A 24645-nucleotide genomic window follows, 5' to 3' on the forward strand; every position below is an offset into this window, starting at 1 on the left:
TCAGAGAAAGGTACCTCCTTCTTTGATGACTTGTTCTTTCCACTGGGATCTCACTCGCGGAGATCTTTCATTTAGGTTTTTTTTTTTTTTTTTTGCCAGAGTGTCTTGGCTTTCCATGGCTGAAATACTCTCATGGGCTTTCCAGCTGGATCCGCATGCCTTAAGGGCTGATTCTGAGGCCAGAGTGCTGTTTAGGACATCTGCCATTCTATGGGCTGCTGTGTATCTCACTTCCCATGTTGGATCATTCTCTCCCTTTTTGATTCTATCAGCTAGTATTTGCAGACACTAGTCTTGTTTATATTATCCCTTTGGTTCTTAGTCCTATCATTATGATCAATTGTGAACAGAAATTGATCACTGGGACTAGTGAGATGGCATTGGTACATGCCACCTTGATGGGATTGAATTCGAATCCCCTGGTATGAGAAACCATATTTCTTTGAAGAACTGGTGCATTCTAATGCTGGGGCAGTGAGATTACAAATTGAAGCTGGACATCCTGTGTCAAAAAAATAATGTGGTGGAGGATTGTGGCTCAGTGAGTTAAGCTGCTCATAGGAATGCCCATAACTCGTAGCAGAGGGCCTGAGATGCAGTCCCACTTCTGCTTCTGAATCAGTTTCCTGTGAATGTGCATGGGAGATGGCAGAAGACCGTCCAAGTACCTGTGTCCTGGCCATATATATGGGAGACCCAGACTGAGTTCCAGGCTCCTGGCTACAGCCTGGTCCAGCCCCGGCTGCTGTAGGCATTTAAGAAGTGAACCAGAGGATGAAAGATCTCTCCTTCTTTCTTCCCTCCCCTCTCTGCCTCTCTCTCTCCACTCTTTCTGTCACTCTGCTTTTAAAATGAGTAATTTTTTTTAAATCACTGTTTCTTAAAAATGAAAAAATTTCAAAATTCAAAATAGGTGTTTAAAAAGAAAGAACAATGAGGACATGTCTACAGAACATGGGAGCCAGCTTGAGGTAGCATCCAGTGGCCAGAGCTGGGACAATTTAAGCATCCACATGAGTAATGAGGGGTGGCATTTAGCTAGCAGTTAAGATACCCATATCACTCATTTAAATACATAGGTTTGATGACCCCTGGCTGTGGCTCCTAACTCCAGCTTCCTGCTAATGCTGGGAGGTACTGGTGATGACGCAAGAAATTGATTCTTGCCACCCAGGTGGGAGATGTGGATTGAATTCCTAGCTTCAGGCTTCAGTTCTTGGCTGTTGTGGGCATTTGGAGAGGGAATTGGTAGATGGGTGCTCTCTTTCTTTCCCTCTGATCCTCTCTGTCTCTCTCAAATAAATTAATAAATTTTATAAATCAGTAATTATAGCATGGAGTACGAATCCATGTGTATATGCAAAGTAAATAAGTTGAAAATTTGATGAACAGGATATTTACAAAATCTTAATGTTATTCTCCATTAAAAATATATTAATTGCAGAGAGAAGCCTGCCAGACACCATCTTAATCAACTAACCAAATTATAACCAGTAATGAGACAAATCAAAATTGTGAGGTTTCTGATCAGATGCAATGAAAATAGCATGGCATAAATTCTATGTTTGTTTTCAGAGATACATACAAGACTCTAACTGTGAAGAAACTTTAGGCAACTAATTTGAGGGTCATTCTAAAATATGGCCTGTAGTTTTCAAATGTCAAGCTCATGAAAAGCAAGGAAAGACTGGGGAACTATTTTCAGAGTGAAGGAGACTAAAGAGACATGACATAAATACAACACATGCTTCTCTGCTCACCTTTGACCTTAGAGGACATTGAAGGAACAATTCACAGAACTTTAATGGGGTCTGAGGAGTACAGAACAATGAAGTGGTGATGTCTAATTCCCCGAGTCTTGTGGTATTAATAATGGAATGCCCTGTTTGTAGGAAGTACTGAAGTATTTGAGAGTAATAGGGCATCATACCAACAACTAACATTTAAATGGTTCAGAAAAAAATTACTTATACTCCTCTTGCACCTTTTCTATAACTTCGAGATTTCAAAATAAAAGCAAAAAAGAAAATTCCTAGACAGTTTTCTGGGCATCCACTGGATTAAAAGGCTTCCCAGCTGATTCCAATAATCATGCTTGGACACTACCGAGTTTTAAACAATGTGATTGCATTCTTATTAATTATCTTGGTTTTTCCTGTTTTATATGAACTTCATCATCATATGAGGATGTTTACCCTCAACTTGAAATCCACTGGATCAGAATATTCAGAGGTAAACATGCACATTTTCATTTGTAATAAGTAGCTCTTAGGGTTTGGGAAGTTTGGGAAATACTGAAATTCACCATAAAGGTGACTAGATCCTTTGTGCAAGGATTGCAAGCAGGATGTGGCAGATTAGAATCAAAATAGTAGATTATATTTGTGCACCGAGGAATGCTAGATACCCACAGCAGTCAGAGGATAGGCAGAGAGTTCTGACAATGTCTTCTGCATTTTCCTGGTTCCTGATGGGAGGTTTCTATCTCAGGCACTGGGTCCGAGCCCAGCAAGGTTTCGCAGAGGAGGCTGGTGAAGCTAATTACACTTGAGTCTGCTGTGAGTGTTGTACATACTGCCTGACTTGACTGCCAGTCCTGTTGGTCCAGGCTTGTATTCTCTGCGTGGCTCTGAAGATTCAGATCACTCTGGAAACTAAATAATGCTGAATTTTCCCTCTTGTGCTTGGCAGGTCTATCGAACACAAACTGAGATTTGCAACTGACCACTTTAAAGTGTGATCAGCAAATTTCACTATTTATGCAGAAATAGACAACTGTTATTTTTCTTATATTACTAAAACTCTTGAAGTCTCAGTTTTTATTAATCCATGATATCATCTGTTGTAAGGACTAGGGATAAATGTTAATAACATATTTAAACACCTATAACAATATCTAATTCACTAAAATGATAACTATTGATGATATTGTCATCAACAATTCTTTCTCTAGTTGCCAACACTTCATACCTTTTTCCATTGGTGTTTGTCTTCAAAACTCCTTCTAAATTATCATCTTGCATTAGGAATGCTGCTCAACTTCTAGTCATAATAACCAGTAAAGACATAGACCATCTAAGTAAAATCACTCTCAAATTTATTTATATTTTACCAAATAAGTATGCAATGCCTGCCTTCTGTGATTGTGGCAGGACTTGGACTTTGTCTTTATGTGGGATGGGAAGAAGACATCTGAAAGGCAGGTTCAAAGGAACCCATAGTCTAATGGAAATGATAGATGGTAGATATTAGTAAGTACATGCTCAGAGATGTCTGGAATTACCCTCCATTCTCGTTGGTGTGTGTGCAACTTTCTTTCTTTCTTTTTAAAAGATCTATTCATTTATTTGAAAGGCAGAGTTACACACAGAGAGAGAAGGAGAAGCAGAGAGAGAGAGAGGTCTTCCATCCGCTGGTTCACTCCCCAGATGGCCGCAATGGCCGGAGCTGTGCTGATCCGAAGCCAGGAGCCAGGAGCTTCCTCCGTGTCTCCCATGTGGGTTCAGGGGCCCAAGGACTTGGGCCATCTTCCATGGCTTTCTCAGGCCATAGCAGAGAGCTGGATCAGAAGAGGAGCAGCCAGGACTCAAACCAGCATCCATATGGGATGCCGGCACTGCAGGCTGCAGCTTCACCTGCAATGCCACAGCGCTGGCCCCATGTGAGACTTTCATACCGCTTTACTAAGTATAGCATTTTGGTGGGAAATTCCCAATGGAGGTAAAACAGCTCCTCGTTTCTGTGAAGAGTTCCTCTTTGCCTTCCTGGCTGACTGCCTCCCTGAAGTGGGTGTAGGACAGGGAAAGACGACATGGAAGTAAAGATGGGGATGGCATTGGAATCAGAGATGCTGAGGCATGAAAGAAAGAAAATGGGTATAATTGAAGTAGGCAGTAGAGGAATGCTTGCTGGTGAGACCAGGCAGAGTAGCTGAGGGTCCAGGTATTGGAGTAAAAATGATTAGATTCATACTTTGGCTCACTCACTTTGTATATCTGTGATCCTGGACAATCACCTTGATTATGAGTGCCTGTATTTTCCTCATTACTAAAATGAGAATAATAAATATATCATTGTTATAGGGTTGTTGTAGAAATTAGATGAGATAATAGAAATAGAAGAGATCCTGGAGCATGGGAAATGCTAAATAAATAGCTGCTCACCATATTTTGGTAGAAGAAGTCCAGGACAATGCTTGTTGCTTTGGGCATAGTTAGCTGGCTAAGACAGCCCTCCGAAGGGCCCATGTGAGCCACCTGAGGGACACAGTATCTCACAGTATCTCTCCCATGGCTCTTTGCCTTCCCTCTGACCCCAAGAGAGCAAGACCATCATTTTTCTCACCTGTTTCCCTACCCACAGTAGCTAGAATATTGTCACTTACATGACAGACACCCAGGAGATATTTGTGAAACTAATTAAGAATGGATGTTAGGCCAGCGCCGTGGCTCAATAGGCTAATCCTCCACCTAGAGGCGCCGGCACACCGGGTTCTAGTCCCGGTTGGGGCGCCGGATTCTGTCCCGGTTGCCCCTCTTCCAGGCCAGCTCTCTGCTATGGCCTGGGAGTGCAGTGGAGGATGGCCCAAGTGTTTGGGCCCTGCACCCCATGGGAGACCAGGAGAAGCACTTGGCTCCTGCCTTCGGATCAGCGTGATACCCCAGCTGCAGCGCGCCGCCCACGGCGGCCACTGGAGGGTGAACCAACGGCAAAAGGAAGACCTTTCTCTCTGTCTCTCTCTCTCTGTCCACTCTGCCTGTCAAAAAAAAAAAAAAAATAAAATAAATAAAAATGGATGCATATCTGAAATGTGCTTAATCCTTTATTTATTTATCAGGAAAACTCACACTATTTCTTCAAGATTTAATTCAAATTTCAGAACTCAGAGAAAATGCCTCAGCCTTTATATACATGGTATATATATGTATATATATATATATAAATAAAGATATATATCTTATGTTACATTTTATTTTAATTTCCTTATTTGTCTCCCCCTTTAGATAAATGAGATCACAAAGAGGCAGACTGATTGGTTTCATTGTTTGTAGAAGAATGTATAGCAAAGGGACTGAACTTACAAGTTTGTCTCCATTTTGGGAGGCCTTGGGGGATGAATTACTGAGGCACTAAAGCTATAGCCTCTCAGGAGTTGATCAGTAAGTTTCCTAAGATTTGGAATTTGGGAACTGTGGCAAGCTTTTTAAATCCTTCTAAAGAAGGACCTTTGTTGACTAAAAGGTCAACAGAAAAGTGCTGCCAGGAGAGGGGTGGCCCTGGAGACCACCTAGGTTGTCACTTTAGCTGAAGGTACCAAATGGCCTTTGAGAAAGTGTTGAAAATAGCACTTTTCTATTTTTCTGGTGGAAATGTGGTCTTGCCCTGGTGTTACTGGATGAAGGGCTGACACATGAGCCACTTCAGGTACAGCACCAAAGGACTGATGGTGGGACTTGAAGGACTATGGTTACAAGTGATGGCAGGAACTGAGCATTAAATGCTACAGGCTGGAAGATCCAGCAAAAGGCATTAAATGTTGATCATGGCATTGAGAGAATGAAGTCTCTTATGAAGTCACCTTCCGTCAAGTACCATGCTGGCTGGTGCAGCAGCAACATCTGAGTGTGGAGCTTCTGCAGGGCCAGGCTGACTTTGAAAGGCCAGCTTTCAAAAGCAGAATCAGGGAAGAGCAGTGGATGCTCAGATACCGGGCTTATCTCAGCTCCAAGGGGAATCAAACGGACCTCCTATTTGGACAGTGTATACCTTCCAGGGTTCTCAGAAGATCTACAAAAAGGGACAGGGAACCTAAGAAAGTGATGCCAGATTCCCTACTAATCTACCATGAGGAGAGTCAAGTCATTTTCATTTAATTAGGAGAACTGAATACATGATCATAATTCTAGCTTGAGTGTTGAGGAGCAGTTAACACTAGCCACACTTCAGTGGATCTGTTTTGATTTATATGTTACTGTTCTGGAAAATTGATGGAATTCAGTACAGGATTACTAGCAAATAGGTAAGGATAGTGTGACTATAAGGTGATCAATATGATTTCCACAAATCTGATGGGGGGCCTATTTAAGACCTTATTTATTTTCCGCAAACCTTATGTGAAACTGGCTAGCAAGATGAAAACTGGGCCAGCGTCATAGAGTAGTGGGTAAAGCTGCTGCCTGCAATACTGGCATGCTATGTGTGCTGGTAAGTCCCAGCTGCTACACTTTCGAGCTGGCTTCCTGCTAATGGCCTGGGAAAAGCAGTGGAGGATGGTCCAAGTCTTTGGGCCCCTACACCCTTGTGGGAGACCTGGAAGAAGCTCCTGTCTCCTGGCTTCGGTCTGGCCAAGCATGGGCCGTTGCAACCATTTGGGAAGTAAACCAACAGATAGAAAATTTCTCTTTCCATCTATCCCCTCCCCCATCCCCTACATTATGTACTCTGCCTTTCAAATAAATAAAATAAATCTTAAAACATGTGAAAACTATATTTTTTAGTGCATTCCAAATATATACTCTCCTTTTACCTGAACCTCACCAGATGGTGATTAATGATGAAGTCAGGTTTATCTTGTAAAGTCCAAATTAAACTTAAACAAATTAAGCTTAAACTTTCATCTTATCTGATGACAGGAAGTCCCATATTTTATGAGGCTCCTCTCGCCAAGTAGGTCATTGCATCTCCCAATTACTCACTTGTCCCACAAGTTCATACTGCCTTAGCCATCCCTGTAGTCCCAGTTTGCTCACCATAGCGCTACTACTGTCACCCATCATCTCTTGCAACCTCAGGATTGATGCCACTAGAGCTATGCTTGCCTCAGGAAGAGAGGGAAGCCTTCTTCCCTTTCCTAGATTGTGGCAAAGGTGGATACAGATTTTTCTTTTAATTTCCCACAGCATAATGAAGACAGGAGTATAATATTTACCAAGGAGTGGGCATTTAGCCTAGTGGTTAAGATGCCTGCTTCCTTCAGTGGGATACCTGGGTTTGATTTCTGGCTCTGGCTCCTGGCTCCAGCTTCATGATAATACAGACTCTGGAAGGCAGGGGTGATGCTCAAATAACTGGATTCCTGTCACACACATGGGAGAACTGAATTCCTGGCTCCTGGCTTTGGTCTGGTCCAGTCTGATGTTGCAGGCATTTGGAGAGTGAACTAGCAGATGGGGGTGTTCTCTCTCTCTTCACACACAACTTTTAAATAAAAAATAATTTTAAAAATATTTAGCAAAATTTATGAAATATTTAGGGATTTGAGAAAGGAGTTATAAAATCAAGAAACTTAAAAAATGATTGCTAATTCTGAATACTGAGTCCACAAGTCAAAACAGAGGCTATCTTGAGATCTTGCAGGGTATCTCTCTGCCTAGTCTCCAAGTGTCCTGCTATCTGGCAGGGTCTGCTTATCTTCATCCTTTGGGGGTGACCTCCAGCGAGTTTACTCCTCTCAAAGTCCAGGCCCCAGTCTCTAGAAGCTTTAGGAGAGGCTACATTTCTCCCTCCAATCTCTCTAGTCTTAGGCCTACTTCCCCACCCTCATTTCCTGTCCACTCTCTCTGGGGGAAAGTCTAGTCCTCTCCCATTCATGGGGTCAAGCCTGTCCCTGTGGCTTCAGTGAGGTCATCACATTAAAAGCAAAATATCCAATAGGGTATATTCTCTAAAGTCTGGGTTTTAGTGTTTCTATGTGATATAATAACGGGCCAATCTTTCTGCACTAAGCTTAATCCAGTTCCATTTCTTTTTACAGCATTTTTTTTCAGCACGAACTCAAAACCAGAACTGTAGTTTCCCTGCAGTGCTAAAGTCTTCACTCCTAATCTCCTGTGAGAAGCTGCTTAAACAGGAAGCACAAGCATCACTACTAAAATAAACAGAACCATGCAGGCTGGAGTAGTCTACACCCACACTTTAAAGGAAACATCTTTTGAAAGGCATAGAAAACTGCAGAAATGTGGCTCCACCCATGATAAAGATAATTTTTAATATTATATTTTGAAAATTTATTTACTTTTTTGAAAGGCAGAATGTCAGAGGGAGAAGGAAAGGAAGAGGCAGAAGGAGAGGGAGAGATATATCATCCACTGGTTCACTCCCCTAACGGCTGCAACAACTGGGGCTGGGCCAGGCTGAAGCCAGGAGCCAGGAACTCCACCCTGGTCTCCCACACGAGTGGCAGGGACTCAAGCCCTTGGGCCATCATTCTCTGCCTTCTCTGGTACATTAGCAAAGTAGCCAGACAGCATCACTAGCCAGACAGCATCACAAGCAGTAGCTTAACCTGCTGACCACAATGCGGGCTTCCAACATTTAATATTATTATGCAAAAGAAGTTTATTTCTCTGGAGACAGAGATGTCAACCTCTCATTCTAAAAAAGGGTTAGGTTCCTTATAAACATATCTAACCTGATCCATTTATCCAAATCGAAGACAAATCTGTTTCAAGATGAATGAAAGAGTTATAACATTGAAAGAAAGAATTCTTTCAAAGAAATAAAGAAAAATGAAGGAAAGAATTACAACATTCAAGCTACCATTCTTACCCGAGTCTTCAAAAGTCTCAGCTCCATATTTAGTCAGGGCTCTAGATTTAAGTACCGTGGGACTGTCTGCCTCCAGGTCTCTGCTTATCTTGAAGATATCTCCCCAAAGAGGACTCCAGCCCTAAGATGAGTGCAGAAAGGAAATTGCTGCCTCCTCCCAGGGGACAAAGCTTTTTCCTGCCACACAAATATGGAACTAATTTTGATTTTTTTCTTGAACTGTAGATACCTTGCTTGTCAATGATAATTCAAAAAGCATTTTATAAAGTCTAAAGAATTAGAGTTAGCCAAATTGTGAAATCGAGATTCTTTAGGGATTCAATTTCTGTACTCAGAGGTTATATAGAATGAAGTGAATTTGGAAGTGTGGATTTTAGTCGGCTTTGGTTGTGGAGACTGTCAACTTAGATATATTGAAACAAAAAGTGGATTTTCTCAACACATTTCTGAATAGACTTCAAGATCTTGTAATTAACAACAGCTGGTAAGCACTCACATGTCTATTTCCATTTATATTGGCCACTAGCCAAACAATAGATTTTTGCCGATCATAAACTTAAAATCACCAATGGGGAGTGCCATTTTAAATTTAAAATCACAGTGGATATACAGTATCCAGATAGGGAGGTATAGAGAAGGTTTTTTTTTTTCTTTTCTTGCTTGCAATTCCATTCATTCAAGTACTTATTGCTGCTATGTACTAGGTATTGTGCTAAGTATTGAAGTTGACAGTAACATGAACCAGCAGACCTACCATTTCCATACAACCTAGCTGGGGTTGGAGCAGAGTGGGATGGCAGGAACACTGTTAACTAAAATATTAAAATAAAAACTTACTCTAAGTTTGTAACAGGGATGTGGACCATGGATTGTGGAATCACAAAAAGAGCAACTAATTATCTCCAAAAAGCTTCACAGAGAAGTTGCAGTTAAGTCAGGTCTTAAAAAGTGAATGGAAAGTCATCCAAAGGGAAGGTAATTAAATATTTGCTTGATGTTGGCCTTCTTAGTAGACACTGTGGGTTCCAACTGCACATGGACTGGGTCTTGCTCAATGTAATGTTCCTGGTACCCAGCCCAATGCTTTGATTATATCACTAATTTTACTCTAAGGTATCTGTTGATCAATTGGCTGAACAGTATTTCAGACTGAGAGTCCTATAAGGTGTTGGGGCATAGCAGGCAATGCTGTTGCTTGTGATGCTGGAATCCCATGTTGGAGTGTGAGTTCAAATCCTGCCTGCCTTGCTTCCAATTTTAGTATATGTGCTGCCGAAGCGAGCACGGCTGCTTTGCTTCCAATCCAGCTTCCTGCTAATGCACCTGGGAAAGTAGTAGATGATGGCCCAAATAATTGGGTCCCTGGCACCCAGGAGGAGACTCAGATGGAGTTTCTGACTCCTGTCTTTGGCCTGAGCGAGCCCTAGCTGCTACTAGGCATTTGGGAAGTGCTTCAGTGGATGGATGAAATCTCTCCCACCTCTCTCTCTCTTTCTTTCTCTCTCTCTCTCTGTCTCTCTCTCTCTTTGCTTTCTCTCAATCTCTCTCTTAATTGCTATCTCTTTTCTCTCTGTGTATCATTCTACCTTTTGAATAAATAAATATTTAAAAAATGTACATTAAAAATAAACAACACAATGATTTTTCTAGACTGTGGCTTGTTTCAGCACCATTGGCTCCTGGAAATGAGAGAGGCACTGGAGAAGAGGCCAGAAGATTTGCATTTTAATTCCAGGCCTGTTATTAACTAGCCACATGACTATATCATTCTTAGTTTTCTTATTTTTAAAAAAGACTTGGAAGGGTATATTATTGTAAGGAAAAAAAAAGCAGAAGACAATTTAGTAATGTCTATATTTTTAAATGCAAAATTAATATATGCATTCCAGATTTATGATGGTACACTGTCTGCATACTGATAATCTCCTCACCAAAACTGTAGCACAGACAAAAAGTAGATTAATAAATATTCAAAACCAGGAAAGGAATGCCCTTTGCATCAAGAGCCAGAGCACTGAGCTATGGCTCTCTCTGCCTCAAAGCTGCTACTCTTGGTCTTGACTGATTTTTTCTAATCTGCTAAAGAGAGAAACTGAAAAGAAAGCTAAGAGGTATGGAGGTTACACATTTTTTTTACCATCGATCTAATGTAGGCATTTAGGAAAATGTTTTCTTGGGCCGGCGCCGTGGCTCACTTGGTTAATCCTCCGTCTGCAGCGCCGGCGTCCCATATGGGCACTGGGTTCTAGTCCTGGTTGCTCCTCTTCCAGTCCAGCTCTCTGCTGTGGCCCGGGAGTGCAGTGGAGGATGGCCCAGGTGCTTGGGCCCTGCACCCGCATGGGAGTCCAGGAGGAAGCACCTGGCTCCTGGCTTCGGATTGGCGCAGCACCAGCTGTAGTGGCCATTTGGGGAGTGAATCAATGGAAGGAAGACCTTTCTCTCTGTCTCTCTCTCTCTCTCATTGTCTAACTCTACCTGTCCAAAAAAAAAAAAAAAAAAAAAATGTTTTCTTGCCCTGGATCTTTTTGGCAATGTAGTGAATTTTCTCTTCTTATAACAATAACTTTATTTTTTTTACTTTTATTTAATGAATATAGATTTCCAAAGTACAGCTTATGGACTACATTGGCATCCCTCACCCCCCCATGACTTCCCTCCCACCCGCAACTCTCCCCTTTCCCACTCTCTCTCCCCTTCCATTCATATCAAGATTCATTTTCAATTTTCTATATATACAGAAGATCAGTTTAGTATACATTAAGTAAAGATTTCAACAGTTTGCACCCACATAGAAACACAAAGTGAAATATACTGTTTGAGTACTCGCTTATAACAATAACTTTAAATATATAAAGCAAACTACATTAGATTACAAAAGAAATCAATTATGTTGAAATGGAGTTATCAAAATATTAAAACTTTGTGATAAATAACATCAATTAAATATCAAGGTCTTAGTTTGTTTACTATCCTTTTTGAGATACCTTCCATAATTATAATATAAAACTATCTATGATTTTTATTGGTGGCAATGTCACAGACACTGACAATAATACTCTGTTTTGTTGCCTATATACAAATGGTAGAAAATACTACATTTAGTTAGGGTTTGGTAAAAATAAAAATGTAATTGTTCACATTCACAGACTCCATTAATTCTAGACACAGACTCCCAGGTTAAAAAGCTCTTATCTAAGCCCTAGCACTGTGGCATAGTGGGTTAAAATACTGGCTGCACTGCCGGCATCCCATATAGGCACCGGTTTGAGTACTGGCTGAGCCACTTCTGACCTAGCTCCCTGCTAATGCACCTGGGAAAGCAGCGAGAGATGGCCCAAGTCCTCGGGACCCTCCACCCCCATGAGATACCTGGATGAAGCTCTTAGCTCCTGGTTTCAGCCTGGCCCAACTCTGGCCAATGTGGCCATTTGGGGAATGAACCAGCAGATAGAAGTTGTTTCTTTCTCTCTCTCTACCTCTCTGCTTTTCAACCAAATTAATATAAAAAAGCCCTTCTAATCTAACAGAATTTCTAGATTTTCCAAGAACAAAGGAAATGCAATATTTTAATATTTTAGAACTGAAAGAGAAGTGATACTTCAGATTAAAAGAGTTCACTATGAGGTAAATGCTTGGTGTAGCAGTTAAAATGCCACTTGGAATGCTTGTATTACATATCAGAGTGCCTGGGTTTGGGTCTTGGCTGTGCTTCTGATTCCAGTTTCCTGATAATGGGTACCCTGGGAGGTAGAGATAATAGCTCAGGTATTTAGGTATCAGTCACCCACTTGGAGAGCCAGATGGAGTTCCTCTCTCCTAGCTTTGGCCTATCCCATCCCTGGATGTAGGAATTTGTGGAATGAACTGGTGGATGGAAGATTTCTCTCTCTCTCTTTTTTTTTCTCTTTCTCTCAAATTAAAAAAGATTTTATTAAATGCTAGCATAATAATACTGCTATAGTTTGGATATAGTTTTGCCCTAAACTCTTAGAGATGTTTAAACCTCAAAATCAGGCCGGCGCTGCGGCTCACTAGGCTAATCCTCCGCCTTGCGGCGCTGGCACACCGGGTTCTAGTCCCGGCCGGGGCGCCGGATTCTGTCCCGGTTGCCCCTCTTCCAGGCCAGTTCTCTGCTGTGGCCAGGGAGTGCAGTGGAGGATGGCCCAAGTGCTTGGGCCCTGCACCCCATGGGAGACCAGGATAAGTACCTGGCTCCTGCCTTTGGATCAGCGCGGTGCGCCATTGGAGAGTTTACCAATGGCAAAGGAAGACCTTTCTCTCTGTCTCTCTCTCTCTCACTGTCCACTCTGCCTGTCAAAAAAAACAAACAAAAAAACAAAACAAAACAACAACAAAAAAACAACACCTCAAAATCATAAGCTAATGGTTCTAAGAGGGTAGAAATGTGATCCAATTATGGTGTTTAGAAGATGGGCATATCAGGAGACCCTTAGATCTTTGGGGGTGTACCTTTAGAAAGCAATCACATGAGCAGATTGGTAACAGAACCTTGTGCTGGGCCCAGCCACTCTATTTCTTGGCTTACCATGTGATTCTTTTTCTGCATGTGTCCCATCGCCACCATCCACTGCCCAGTGGGGCTGTCCAGTCTTGGACTTCAACCTCCAAACCTGTGACCTAAATATACCCTTTCTTTTTATAAAGTTAGCTCCCTTATATGTTTCACTGCAGTAATGAAAAACCAACACAGGTATGAAAATGAAATAAAGAAATATGACTAGAAATACATGGTAAAACATAAGAGATAAAAAGAAAATACTAGATTATCAGAGTAGAAAGATAGACAAGCCATGAAGGAAGAAGAATCAATAACACTGGATGTTTAATCAACAAAAGAAAATGACAGATATGCTTAAAATGCAAAGGAAACTTTTATTTTGAATTTATAATTCTACACATAACCAATTATCATTTGTTTGAGGTAGAGTTAGGATAAAATAATAGAATTTTCAGATATTGAGGATTTGGAATGACTAGCACTCATGGCCTAAAAATAAACTCTAACAAGAAAAAAATTAAACCAAAAAGAAGGGTTAGAATGAAATATAATGTATACTAGTTGGAAAAATATTAAGTAATATATAAAGTAAAAAGTGAGGGATGGGTGCTGTGCCACAGCAACTTAAGTCACTGCTTGGGATGTCTGCATCCTATACTGTAGTGCCTCAATCAAGTTTCACCTTTGCTTCTGATCCAGCTTCTTGAAGATGTGCATCCTTGGAGGCAGCAGGCACTCCGCTGGGAGACCCAGATGGAGTTCTTGGCTTCTGGCTTAAGCCTGGCCTAGTCCCAGCCATTGTGGGTCTTTGGGGGAGTGAACCAGCAAATGGAAGACATCTCTCTCTCTCTCTCTGTTACTCTGCCCTTCAAATAAATAAAAATAAACAAACTTTTAAAAAGTAAAAGGCGAAAGAGCTCTGCTTTTTCTTTTATTTATTTTGTATTCTCCTACATGTTTTCAATGACTGTGCGAACACGTGCACAAATATATATATACAGATACCTTTTGTTGTTAAAACAATGGGCTCATTCTATTTCTCATTCAATGGAGTATCATGAATTTCCTTCAGTATTGACACATGAAGAACTACCTTACTCTTTTGACTATTTTCATTTCATAATACAGATGTACAATAATTTATATATCACCATTTACATGGGCAGTTAGAATATCTTAAATTTCTTAGTGCTTAAAATTATGCATTTCTTTTAAAAGATTATTTTGATAACCTACTAGGAGCTCTGTCACATACAGAAATATAAGAAATGGTCCCTGCTGTCAAAGTACTTGTAGGTGTTTTACATAGTTTCAAAAAATATTGCTATAAAAAACAGTAGAACCTTCACAAAGAAAAATAAAACACTGGTACTGCATGCCATGTACAGATTTTCCAAGGAATTATGAAAGTTTAAAAAAAGTTTCATCAAGGAAGGACACAGATAAGAAATCTGAGAATATTGCTACATCCCACGATAAACAATTGCTTCAGAGTTACAATAAAGTGGACAAATAAGACATTGTAGCTATGTCTGGCAGAGGCTGAAGATAAGGGAAGAAGGGGGCCCTGTGCTTGGGAGCAAATGACACAATTTAAGTTGATGAAAGGCAGAGTACTAAGTGATTGACTTTTTTATAGTCTGACAAAAATAATCATTTATTATAAAAAACAAAATTTAGGATAGTTGAAACCCAAAGTGGATGAAAAGACAATAAGAATTTATCTGTTTTCCATGAATTCAATCACCCAGGCCCAAATACATCACATCCATCACATATCCTAGAACTCTAACAACTGGCAGAGATGGAAGACTTGTGGGGCTTATGGATAGTTTTTGGGCCCATGGAGAGCTTGGGAAGATGAGAAGCTTGTAAGTTTCTGACTGCAGCCAAACTAACATGGTCCCAATATTATTAAAAGGCAATTTCTAGAACCGATAGATTTGGAACCATAAGCCAAAAATTCTTTATGGAGTTAGCCATTCACTCCCTTGAAATGTATGTCAGGTGCTGAGGGAACATATAATGAAGATAAATGATGCAAGAAATAAAGAGTTTTAAGAGGAGAGTTAAGGAAGTAAAAATAAAAATAAGGAAATGATTATGAAATTATAAGTGATGTTTTCCTTTCTTTTTTAAAAAAGTTATTTGTTTATTTGAAAGGCAGAATGACAGAGAGAGAAATCTTCCATGTGCTGATTCACTTTCCAAATGCCTACAGCAACCAAGGCTGGGACAGGCCCAAACCAAGAGACCAGAATTCCATGTCAGTGTCTCACATACATAGTCACTTTAGCCATCAATAGCTGTATCCCAGGTGCAATAGCAGGAAGCTGGATCAGAAGCAGAGTAGGCAGGACTTGAACCAGGCACTCTGATATGGGATGTGGGTGTCCCAACTGGTGGCTTAACCCACTGTGCCACAATGCCTGCCCCTGTTGCCTTTTTTTTAAGGAGGTAAGTACAGTGCTTTAAATTTCTCTTCTACAAAGTCTCTGTTTATTCATTACAAAGTAAATATGTTCTATATGCAAGGCACTGTACTACATGGTACAGAGGAGAAAAGTGATATATCAGAAATAGATCTTGCCTTCAAGGAACTTAGTATGAAAGGGAGGTTTATTAAAAATACATAAGTATGTGATGGCCAGCTTACATTAGTTCATTCATTTATTTATTTTTAAAGATTTATTTACTTATTTAAAAAGAGAAAGAGAGAGAGAGAGAGAGAGAGAGAACTTTCATCTGCTGGTTCATGCCCCAGATGGCTGCAAAGGGAGCTGGATCAGAAGTGAGCAGCAGGGACTGGAACTTGTGCCCACATTTGATGCCAGCACCACAGGTGGTAGCTTTACCATTACACCACATCCCTGGCCCCACATTAATTCATTTATACAAAAGAAAGTCATGCATCCACAAGGGTGAAAGAGAATCAGCTGTGACATTACCTAGCTGTTAACGTGATCTTACCTGGAGGCTGGTGTTTGTGGTGGAAGTGATGCCAAATGCTTAATGAACCTCATTTCATCTATAGTTTTTGTTCACATAGGAAGACTATATTTCCCATCCTCTCTTAAAGTTAGGTCATGCACATGTGAGTAGGGTCTGAAAACAGAAAGTAAGCAAATGTAATTAACCAGTTGGAGATCTCACCCTTAAAAGTAAAAGCAATCATTACCAATATCTACTAAAGTTGATAAACATGTGCCCATTTCCTAAAACCTCCACTTTCAGTTATATGACCAAGATATACAAAAGCATATGCCTATAAAAAGACAAGTAAAAGAATATTCATTTTTGGTTTACTTATAATAGCATTAAATTTGCAATAATCAAAATGTCCTAGAAGGGAAAAATCATGCTATATTCATATAATGGAATACAATACAGCAAAGAAATGAACTAAATCTATAACACATTAACATGCACACATGTTGAGTGAAGGAAGCCAGATAATAATGTTGAATGTATTCATGCATTAAACTAAATTTCAGGAAGAGGTAGAATGAAGGTATGTTGCTAGAAGTCACACTGGTAATTGTCTCTGTGCGTGCATTAATTGGGAATGGGACAAGAAAATTGTGGACTGGTGAAAATACTCCTTTTCTTAATCTGGATAATTCTTTCAAGAGTGGCATTGTAGTACAGCAGGTTAAGCCACCATTTGAGACACCTGCATGCCATATCAGAGTGTCTGGGACATAGTTTCATCTCAATTTCCAATACAGTTTCATGCCAATGTACATCATGGGAGACAGCAGAATGATGGCTCAAGTACTTGTGTTCCTGACACCCACGTGGCAGACCCAGATGGAGTTCCTAGCTCCTGGCTTTGGCTTGGTCTAGTCCTGGATGTTGAGGGCATTTGGGGAGTGAATCAGCAGATGAAAGATTCTTTCTCTCTCTTTCAAATAAATATAAATAAACTTAAAGAGTCAGGAAATTTAAAAAATCATCAAAGCTGTTCATGCTACTATGTACAACAACCAAAAATTATGCACGCACACACACACACAGGGATAACAACAACAAAATACAACACTTGAAGGTCCAATAAAGATGGAGGCAGCTGTATAACTGAATCACTACTTGGAAGAATGCCTTGAAAAACTAGTGAACTTGTTTTGGACTTTGTGTAAGCACCAAATAAACCTTTCTTATTTTAAGCCCCCTGAGATTTAGAGGTGTATTTGGCATCTCAGAACAGCCTAAGCTTTCTTGGCTCATACAGAATTCATCACCTCCACACTGCCAGGGCCAGAATCATGACTTTGGCAGCACACCAAGGGAGGCCCTCTCTCTCACAGGCTAAGTGACACAAAACAGGCTTATAAATGAATGTATAAATCAAACTGAGAATTTATTAAATGATGAAGTGAAAAAAAAACCCTCTCATACAAATGGGGATATCTGTTACCACCATCACACCCAGTCTTTTAGTCAAAACAGACCTGCATGAGAAACCTAACCATAGTAAGACTATTCGGTGCACCTGTTCTCAGATGAGATGACATTTTCCCAAGTCAGCCTGTAAATTTGTTTCATAGTAGAGACCATTTTGTTGGTGAGTACAGAACGCCTGAGGCTGTTGGGCTACAGTTTTTACTCCCAGGCATGTACCCGAAGTGCTCTAGTGGATTTTCCTTTTCTTGCTTCCAATCCTATCAACACTCTTTTCTTCATTAGATGTGCTACTGCATTAATTTAACTGTTTAGACAGATGTGCTTGACCTCTGAGGCATTCCTTGCATACACCTACTCTTACCTACCACATGTTGGTTTTGTATTTTTCCTCCAAAAGAATGATCAAAAGTCTTTAATTTTCAAATGCTGTGACTGGAGTGATAGGGACTCTGAATTGGGGGAGGATGATGTCCTTAGTTATAGATTCTATGTACTGATAATGTCTTTAAACTAATAGAAACACTAGGAATTCTATAATCAGTGCACTTGCATGTTTTCTAAGTTTACTTGAGAGTAATCTGTGCAATCCTTGAAGGTTTAGGGTGAATAAAAAGGGATCAGTAGAGGAAAGTTGGTAAATACTATTGCCTGCTAAAATGTGGAAAATAGAAAAAAAAATCCAACAAGCTTGTCCATTTGGTTAAGGAAATTTCCAGGCAGGATGTTGAAAGTGCCAACTGACTTTTTAAAAACTGCGTGATAAGATATGAGATACAAAAGGAATTGTTAATTTTAAAGTAGACTTTGGAGGAAATATAAAGAATTTATAACATTTGAGTTAAAAATAAATGTTTTGGTTCCCAGCCTTTCCACATGGAAAAGGTTCTGAAATTAAGGCATATGCTTAGGAGAAAAGTTACATCTAGGTGCAGCGTTAAGATTTTTTTGTTAAGATTGTAGAAATATTTAAAGCTGTTCATTCTAGACCCTTTCAGCCCTACAAGAGAGTGTACATTAGCAGGGAGCTAAAGTCAGGGGCTGGAGCCAGGGGTCAAACCCAGGCACTTTGATGTGGTTTGCAGGTGTCTTAAATGCTAGGACAAAGGCCTGCCCCTTCCTTGAGGATTTAACAACATCTTCCTGTTCTGGAGTTTCTACAGCAGCACTAGAAAGGACAGAGTACCCTTTTCTTTGAACCTCAGAGTTTTAAAAAAATTGTCCCTTTGACACCCAACTCATCAGCACTGTCGCCTTTGGTATCAGAACAGTAATTGTTATCTCTCCCCAAATTCCGTTAAGCTTCAAGTCTTCATTGCATAATTAAATAAGCTATTTGGTTTTACTTGTAATTTTCACATTAGCTATTGGTACATGTTTGCTACGCCACATGATAAACTTAAAATTATTGAGACATGAAAACTGCATGAGCTACCTCATTCAGAAGCAACTGACAGCAGCCATTGTTTGTTGGTTAAAATGCTATTCTTCAAAGTATTATACATCCTAACATGATCATTTGTTAATTATATTTTACTTTATTTCAAATATATTAAGAATTTTTGGGTGTATTATGTTTTGCACTTAAATATAGGCTCTTATTTAGATTTTACAGTGAAATATCAGATTCCCAGGAACTGAGTATTGAAGTAGGATATATCTGTATGGCTATTTCTGTAATTTCAACAAATTTATGCTGTGTATTCATGATGCTCTCATTTTCCAAACTGTAGATCTTAAAAAAAATCTTGTCTTATTCCACAATTGCATATTCATTATGGTGAAGGGAGAGATAACTTGAACATGAGAGCTACATCTGATCCTGAGGGAGCTCCTGGGCTTTGAAGTTAGTGGGACTTCAGATTGTATCTCTGGGAAAGTATATTTATCAGTGGGAAGGAGGATATGCCCAGATGTTTGGGTAGTCAGAGATATAGAGCTATGGCAGACACTGCTAATTGACCCAAGTTTCTATTCTTTCCATTTTGTCCAGTAAGGAAACCCCAAATGTTAGCTGGGCATTTGTCCAAACAACAACAACAAAAAAAGATCACACACTTGTGTTACCCTGCCAGGGTGTGAGTGAATAGCAGGGCGCTGGAATCCAGAGCAAAGCCAGTACCTGAACCTAGACACTTGGATGTAGGATGCTGGGCATCTTAACTGCTGGACTGTTCATTTGAGTATTTGCCTTTTATTTCCTTCAAGCAATTCACACCTATCTTCTATTTCCTTGTTTTCTTGCTTATTTTGTGTCTTCTTCCTCTAGGATGTTAGGTTCATGAAAATATTAACTATTTTCCAACTGCCTCTCTTCACAGCTGCCTCTCTCCAGGGCTTAATACAGTGCCTGGGAAACAAAGACACAGTGAATATTTGTGGACTGACTGAATGAAAAAGATCAGAACCGGGTTGCTCTAAAGGTGGAAAGTTCTTGCTCGAAGAAGCTATAGAATTTAGAATTCCAAAGGAACTGGAAGGTTATAGTGGGCCAGGAAACTGACACTCAGTGGGCTTACGTGCCTCAGAGTCCTTGGCTATGCCCTCTCACCAGGTGTTAAGTTCTAAGGCATCACTGCTGCCTCTACCGCAGGTAGCATTTGGTTCATGCCAGGATGCTGCAGGTAGAATTGCTCAGTGGCTTACGGTTTGACACGACGACACCCCCAGTAGATGTGTGAACGTAGCCAACACATTTTTCAAGCTTTCCCAGGCACCATGGAGTTTAGAAAGCCCAGCCACAGGGAGCAGGTGGATAGAACCAGCAGGCAGCCTGCGCCGCGGAGGCGGAAGACGATTGTACCGAGCCTTCCTCACCCTCTTCGTCCGCCTGCTCCCAACAAAGACATTTAATCCCGCTTCCACGACCCTCAGCTCCGCTTGGCGGGCTTAGAGGAGACGGAGGCTGAAGTACCATTTCACCTACCTCTGCGAACCCGCCAGAGCGCTCGCGTCCCAGCGCCGGCTGTGCGGAGCAGGCGCGGCCCCGCGCAGCTTCCCCAGCGCAGGAAGCGCGCGATCTTGGGACCCAAGGCCCCACACCCTCCGCACACCGAGCCCGGCCGCCTTCCGAGGGGCTGCGCGCGCCGAGGCCACGGGAGCGCGCCGCGGGGGAGGTCCGCTAGGGGGAGCGCGCACGCTCCGCCTCTCCCCTCCTCCCTCGTGCGCGTCCCGCCCCCTCGAGCTGCTATACGCCGAGCGCTCAACATCCGAGGACTTTGGCCCAGAGTAACCCCGCTCGCGTGACCTTTCCCCTCCATTCCGCACCTCCAGCTGCCCGCCCCGCGAGAGGGCGGCCGTTGGGTGCTCTCGTCTCTCCCTCTGGAGCCCTGGTTCTCCCCCTCCCCGGCCCTTCGCGCTGCTCTTCGTCATGGCGGCCCTCAGCAAGTCCATCCCTCATAACTGCTACGAGATTGGCCACACTTGGCACCCTTCCTGCCGGGTCTCTTTTCTGCAGATCACCGGGGGCGCCCTGGAGGAGTCCCTGAAGATCTATGCCCCCCTGTACTTGGTGAGACCCGTCAGCGCCTCCCATAGGGCGAGTTTGGTGTGGAGGATGGGTTCGGGGGTGCAGTCGGCGCCCACGGGGGCTAGCGGGGACTCGCCGTGGGCCGGTTTCGCTCTGGAGGGTCGCAGTGGGTTTGGAAGGGAGCGGTAGATCTTCTGCGGCGAGGTCGGAAGGTGGGGGGGTGGGGGAGTTTCCTGCTTCTACGGAGAAGGGGGTGGGGAAGCCGAGGCTGAGCTGTCATCCGAAAGCCTGTTGCTGGGACGAAGATGGACTCCCAACTTTCAGGATTAAGTTTAGGACACTGAAAAGCCTGAATCCAGGGGCCGGAGGATTTTTTTGTTTGTTTCTACTCTGTCTACTGCCTTGTGATGGAGAGGTGTTTGTAGGTCAGGGAGACGAGGAGAACGTTCTGTGGTCTTTCCTCATCTAATCCCGCTTCATCTCCCCCCCATTCCCCTTCCCACGTCAAACGGCACGTTTGATCCTAAGTCCCTGTGGCTGCAGACTGGTCTCAGATTGTGGCTTCAGGTTTTTTTCCCCCCCAAGTTCACGAAATAGACTCCTGGTTTGAAATTTTTTTCGTGGTGATTTAAAGGTTGGTTCTTGAGTCAACGAAGCTAATTGATTAGGAGATATAACTTTATATTACTAGGTCCTTGTATTACACAATTTTACAGGCAGGACTATTAATAGAGACTACTTGGAAATGTGTGTACAGCCTAACATTGAGAACTGTTGAAGATGTTCTCAGTAATCTCATCTTTGATATTAAAAATTTACTTGACCACTGAAGTTCATTGCCTCATTTTCTTGTCTTACAGAGTCTGTGTTCTAAGAAGGCAGAGATATTATTTTTTATGTTACTTAAAAGTTCCATTCAGTATCTAATGGATTATCAGTTCTTATTTATTACTGAAGTAATAATTTTAATGGATAAGCTAATATATCCCAAAGTTTTATGGCTATCTATGTAGCACTGCTTGAAAAGTCTGATTACTTATTACAAAGATAAACAGGAAGAGAAGATGACTTTCTTGGAGATTGCAGAAGCTAGCTTCATTTTTATTATATGGTACAGTGCTTCTCAAACTTTGATAAGTGTTAGCAGTCTCCTAGGGATCTGGTTAAAATACAGGTTCTGATTCAATAGGTCTGCGTGGAGCCTGAGCATCTGCACTTCTTACAAACTCATAGGGGGGCCACCTTTTGCATAGTGAGGATCTAGAGTACAGGCCAGCTAGAGTTTTGGTATTAGAGCAGGAGATGTCTCCCTTGACTTTCTCTGGCAAAGATTCATGGTTATCTGCTTTTTCATATGACTTGTGGCCTGTTTCAGATCTCTTTTTAATGACAGAACATGTACCAACATTATTGAATGCTTGTATTCAAGTATACAAAATGATTGGTCCTGTCCTCAGAGGGTTTTAATTTAGGAGGTGAGAGTTTGTGCTGTGTAATTTTTATCTCTGAAAACCTGTCACACTTTCATTCATTCATTATTATGTGTTATATCTGTAGCCTAGGCAATTTATTGGTTAAGTTCTATAATAGAAAGGACAGGGGAGCAACAGGAAAATAGGTTCTACTGTTGCACCAACATAAGGTGGGATGGAGGGATCAGGAAAAGAGTTGTGTTTACTATTGTGTCTTCAACTAGATTGAATATTCTGGAGGGTGAATTTTCTGTCTCAGGTGGCTATCTGTCCCTTCACATGGTACACTTCCAACTTGGGTTGCTACTCATCAGTGGTTGTAAAATAAAATCAGTAGAAATTGATTAGATTTTATTTTAAGCAAAATAGAAGATAATAGAAAATGTTAGAGTGCATTGCAGATACTGAGGATAAGCATTATTTCATGACATTTGATTTCAGTTGTATATGTGAGTGGGGCTACTTTGAACATATAGCAACTATGTTCTTTGTAGGTATTGAATAGTTCTTGATTAAATGTATACTCCCATGATCTGTGGTGCAACGTGATGTGAGAGCAACTGGACTTTTTAAAAGGATTAGGAATACCTGATTTGAATCTCAACTGTTTGATTTTGTGTATGTTACTTTATCTTTCTTGGTGAGAGTTGAATGAAATAATGAATTGGTGATATATTGCGTATTTTCTAGTTATAGGAAGTCTTGAATAATTATGAATTTTTTCGTCTGAATTTTCCGATAGCTCTTAAGTTAGGAGCAAAATTCATTGATGGTGGTTATGAAGGCTGCTTGGAAGAAGTAGCATTTGACTTGAGCTTTGGAGAGACAGATGAATAGAAGGTGGTCCATGTAGTAGATGTTTATAGGGTACTTATTCTTAATGGAGGGGATGGAAAATAATATGAATTGATGCAGAAATCTAAGTGGTTTTATAAGAAAACTGATACATGCATTATGTAAAATAGATGGTGTATTTACAAGTTTTGAGTGATAACTCCTATTCATTATTTCTGTGCTTAGTCTTTTACATATTTTATCTTTTTAAAAATAATATTTACTTATTTATTTGAAAGGCAGAGTTAGAGGCAGAGGCAGATAGAGAGGTCTTCCATCCACTGGTTCATTCTTCAGTCGGCTTCAACAACTGGAACTGGGCCAATCTGAGTCCAGGAGTCAGGGGCTTCTGCCAGGTTTCCCACACAGGTGCAGGGGCCCTAGCACTTGGGCAACCCTCCACTGCCTTCCCAGGCCGTAACAAGGAGCTGGATTGGAAGTACAGCAATTGGGATTTGAATCTGCGCCCATATGGGGTGCCTGCTCTGCAGATAGCATTTTCACCCATTACAGAGTTGGCCCCATATTTGATCTTTTTTAATCCTTACACAATTTTATATTATTTCCATTTCAAAGGTAAGAAAACTGTTTGAAACTTAGAGAGATTAAATGATTTATAAGATGTAGAGCTAGTGAGGGAAGAAAACCAGAATTCAGTTCTTGGATTTTTTTTTTACTGAAGGGCTAAAGTGAGGGTAAAGGAGCCATTGAGGGTTTATTTATTTATTTATTTTTAAAATATTTATTTGAAAGAGTTACAGAGAGAGAGAGAGACAGACAGACACACACTCACACACACACACACAGAGCTTCTATCTGCTGGTTCACTCTTTAAATGGCCACAACTGCCAGGGCTGGGCCAGGCCAAAGCCAGGAGCCAAGACTTTCATCTGGTCTCCCACCTGAGTACAAAGGCCCAAGCACATGAGCCATCTTCTGCTGCTTTCCCAGGTGCATTAGCAGAGAGCTGGCTCAGAAGTGGAGCAATTGGGACAGGAACCAGTGCTCATATGAAATTCTGGCATCACAGGTGACAGCTTTACCTGCTGTGCCACAACACCAGTCCCTGAGGGGTTACTTTTGAGCAAAGGGGTTACAAGTACAAAGTGGAGCTTTAGATGACAAATATGGAAGCACTTGGTAGACTGGATTGAAGTGATTCTTTTGGAGCTGATGGAGTAGACTCACCAATGATGAAAAGAGTCAGAGCTCCCCTGGAATCCCGCCTTGTGTTTTACTTAGAGTGATTTTGAAAAAATTCATCTATATGAGTCTTAGTTTCTTTGTTTTGTAGAAAGTAATTATACTTATCTTTTAGATCTGGTTAGAAGAACTTAAAAAGAAGAAAAAGTATGTGTGCATAGCAACTGTCACATATTAGGGCCCTAATGAAGTGGTGGTGT

The 24645-nt window shown here is 41.2% G+C and overlaps 1 protein-coding gene and 1 long non-coding RNA gene across 9 annotated transcripts in view; one reads left to right on the forward strand and one right to left on the reverse strand.

Moving 5' to 3' along the window:
• Positions 1-3081: 3081 nt before the first annotated feature.
• On the reverse strand, positions 3082-13863 carry LOC149128471 (uncharacterized). Its single transcript, XR_016233474.1, has 2 exons — positions 13749-13863; positions 3082-3222 (listed from the first exon to the last, which is right to left on the reverse strand). It is a non-coding gene; the product is annotated as an uncharacterized LOC149128471 (long non-coding RNA).
• A 6759-nt stretch (positions 13864-20622) lies between these two features.
• TMEM135 (transmembrane protein 135) overlaps positions 20623-24645 on the forward strand; it is a 290564-nt gene continuing 286541 nt past the window's right edge. For 3 of the 8 annotated variants that reach the window (XM_051821444.3, XM_089332382.1, XM_089332374.1), the window contains exon 1: positions 20624-20978. In XM_051821444.3, the coding sequence (XP_051677404.1) occupies positions 20838-20978 (141 nt within the window). In that variant the 5' untranslated portion in view covers positions 20624-20837. Of the gene's footprint in view, positions 20979-24645 lie in introns of all 8 variants that reach the window. The other 5 variants (XM_008262983.5, XM_051821463.3, XM_089332384.1 and 2 more) reach the window with 2 other exon arrangements.

This window comes from Oryctolagus cuniculus, chromosome 1 (genome assembly GCF_051225735.1).
Source record: "Oryctolagus cuniculus isolate XC-2025 breed Fujian yellow rabbit chromosome 1, ASM5122573v1, whole genome shotgun sequence".
In the NCBI taxonomy this organism is placed as follows: Eukaryota; Metazoa; Chordata; class Mammalia; order Lagomorpha; family Leporidae; genus Oryctolagus; species Oryctolagus cuniculus.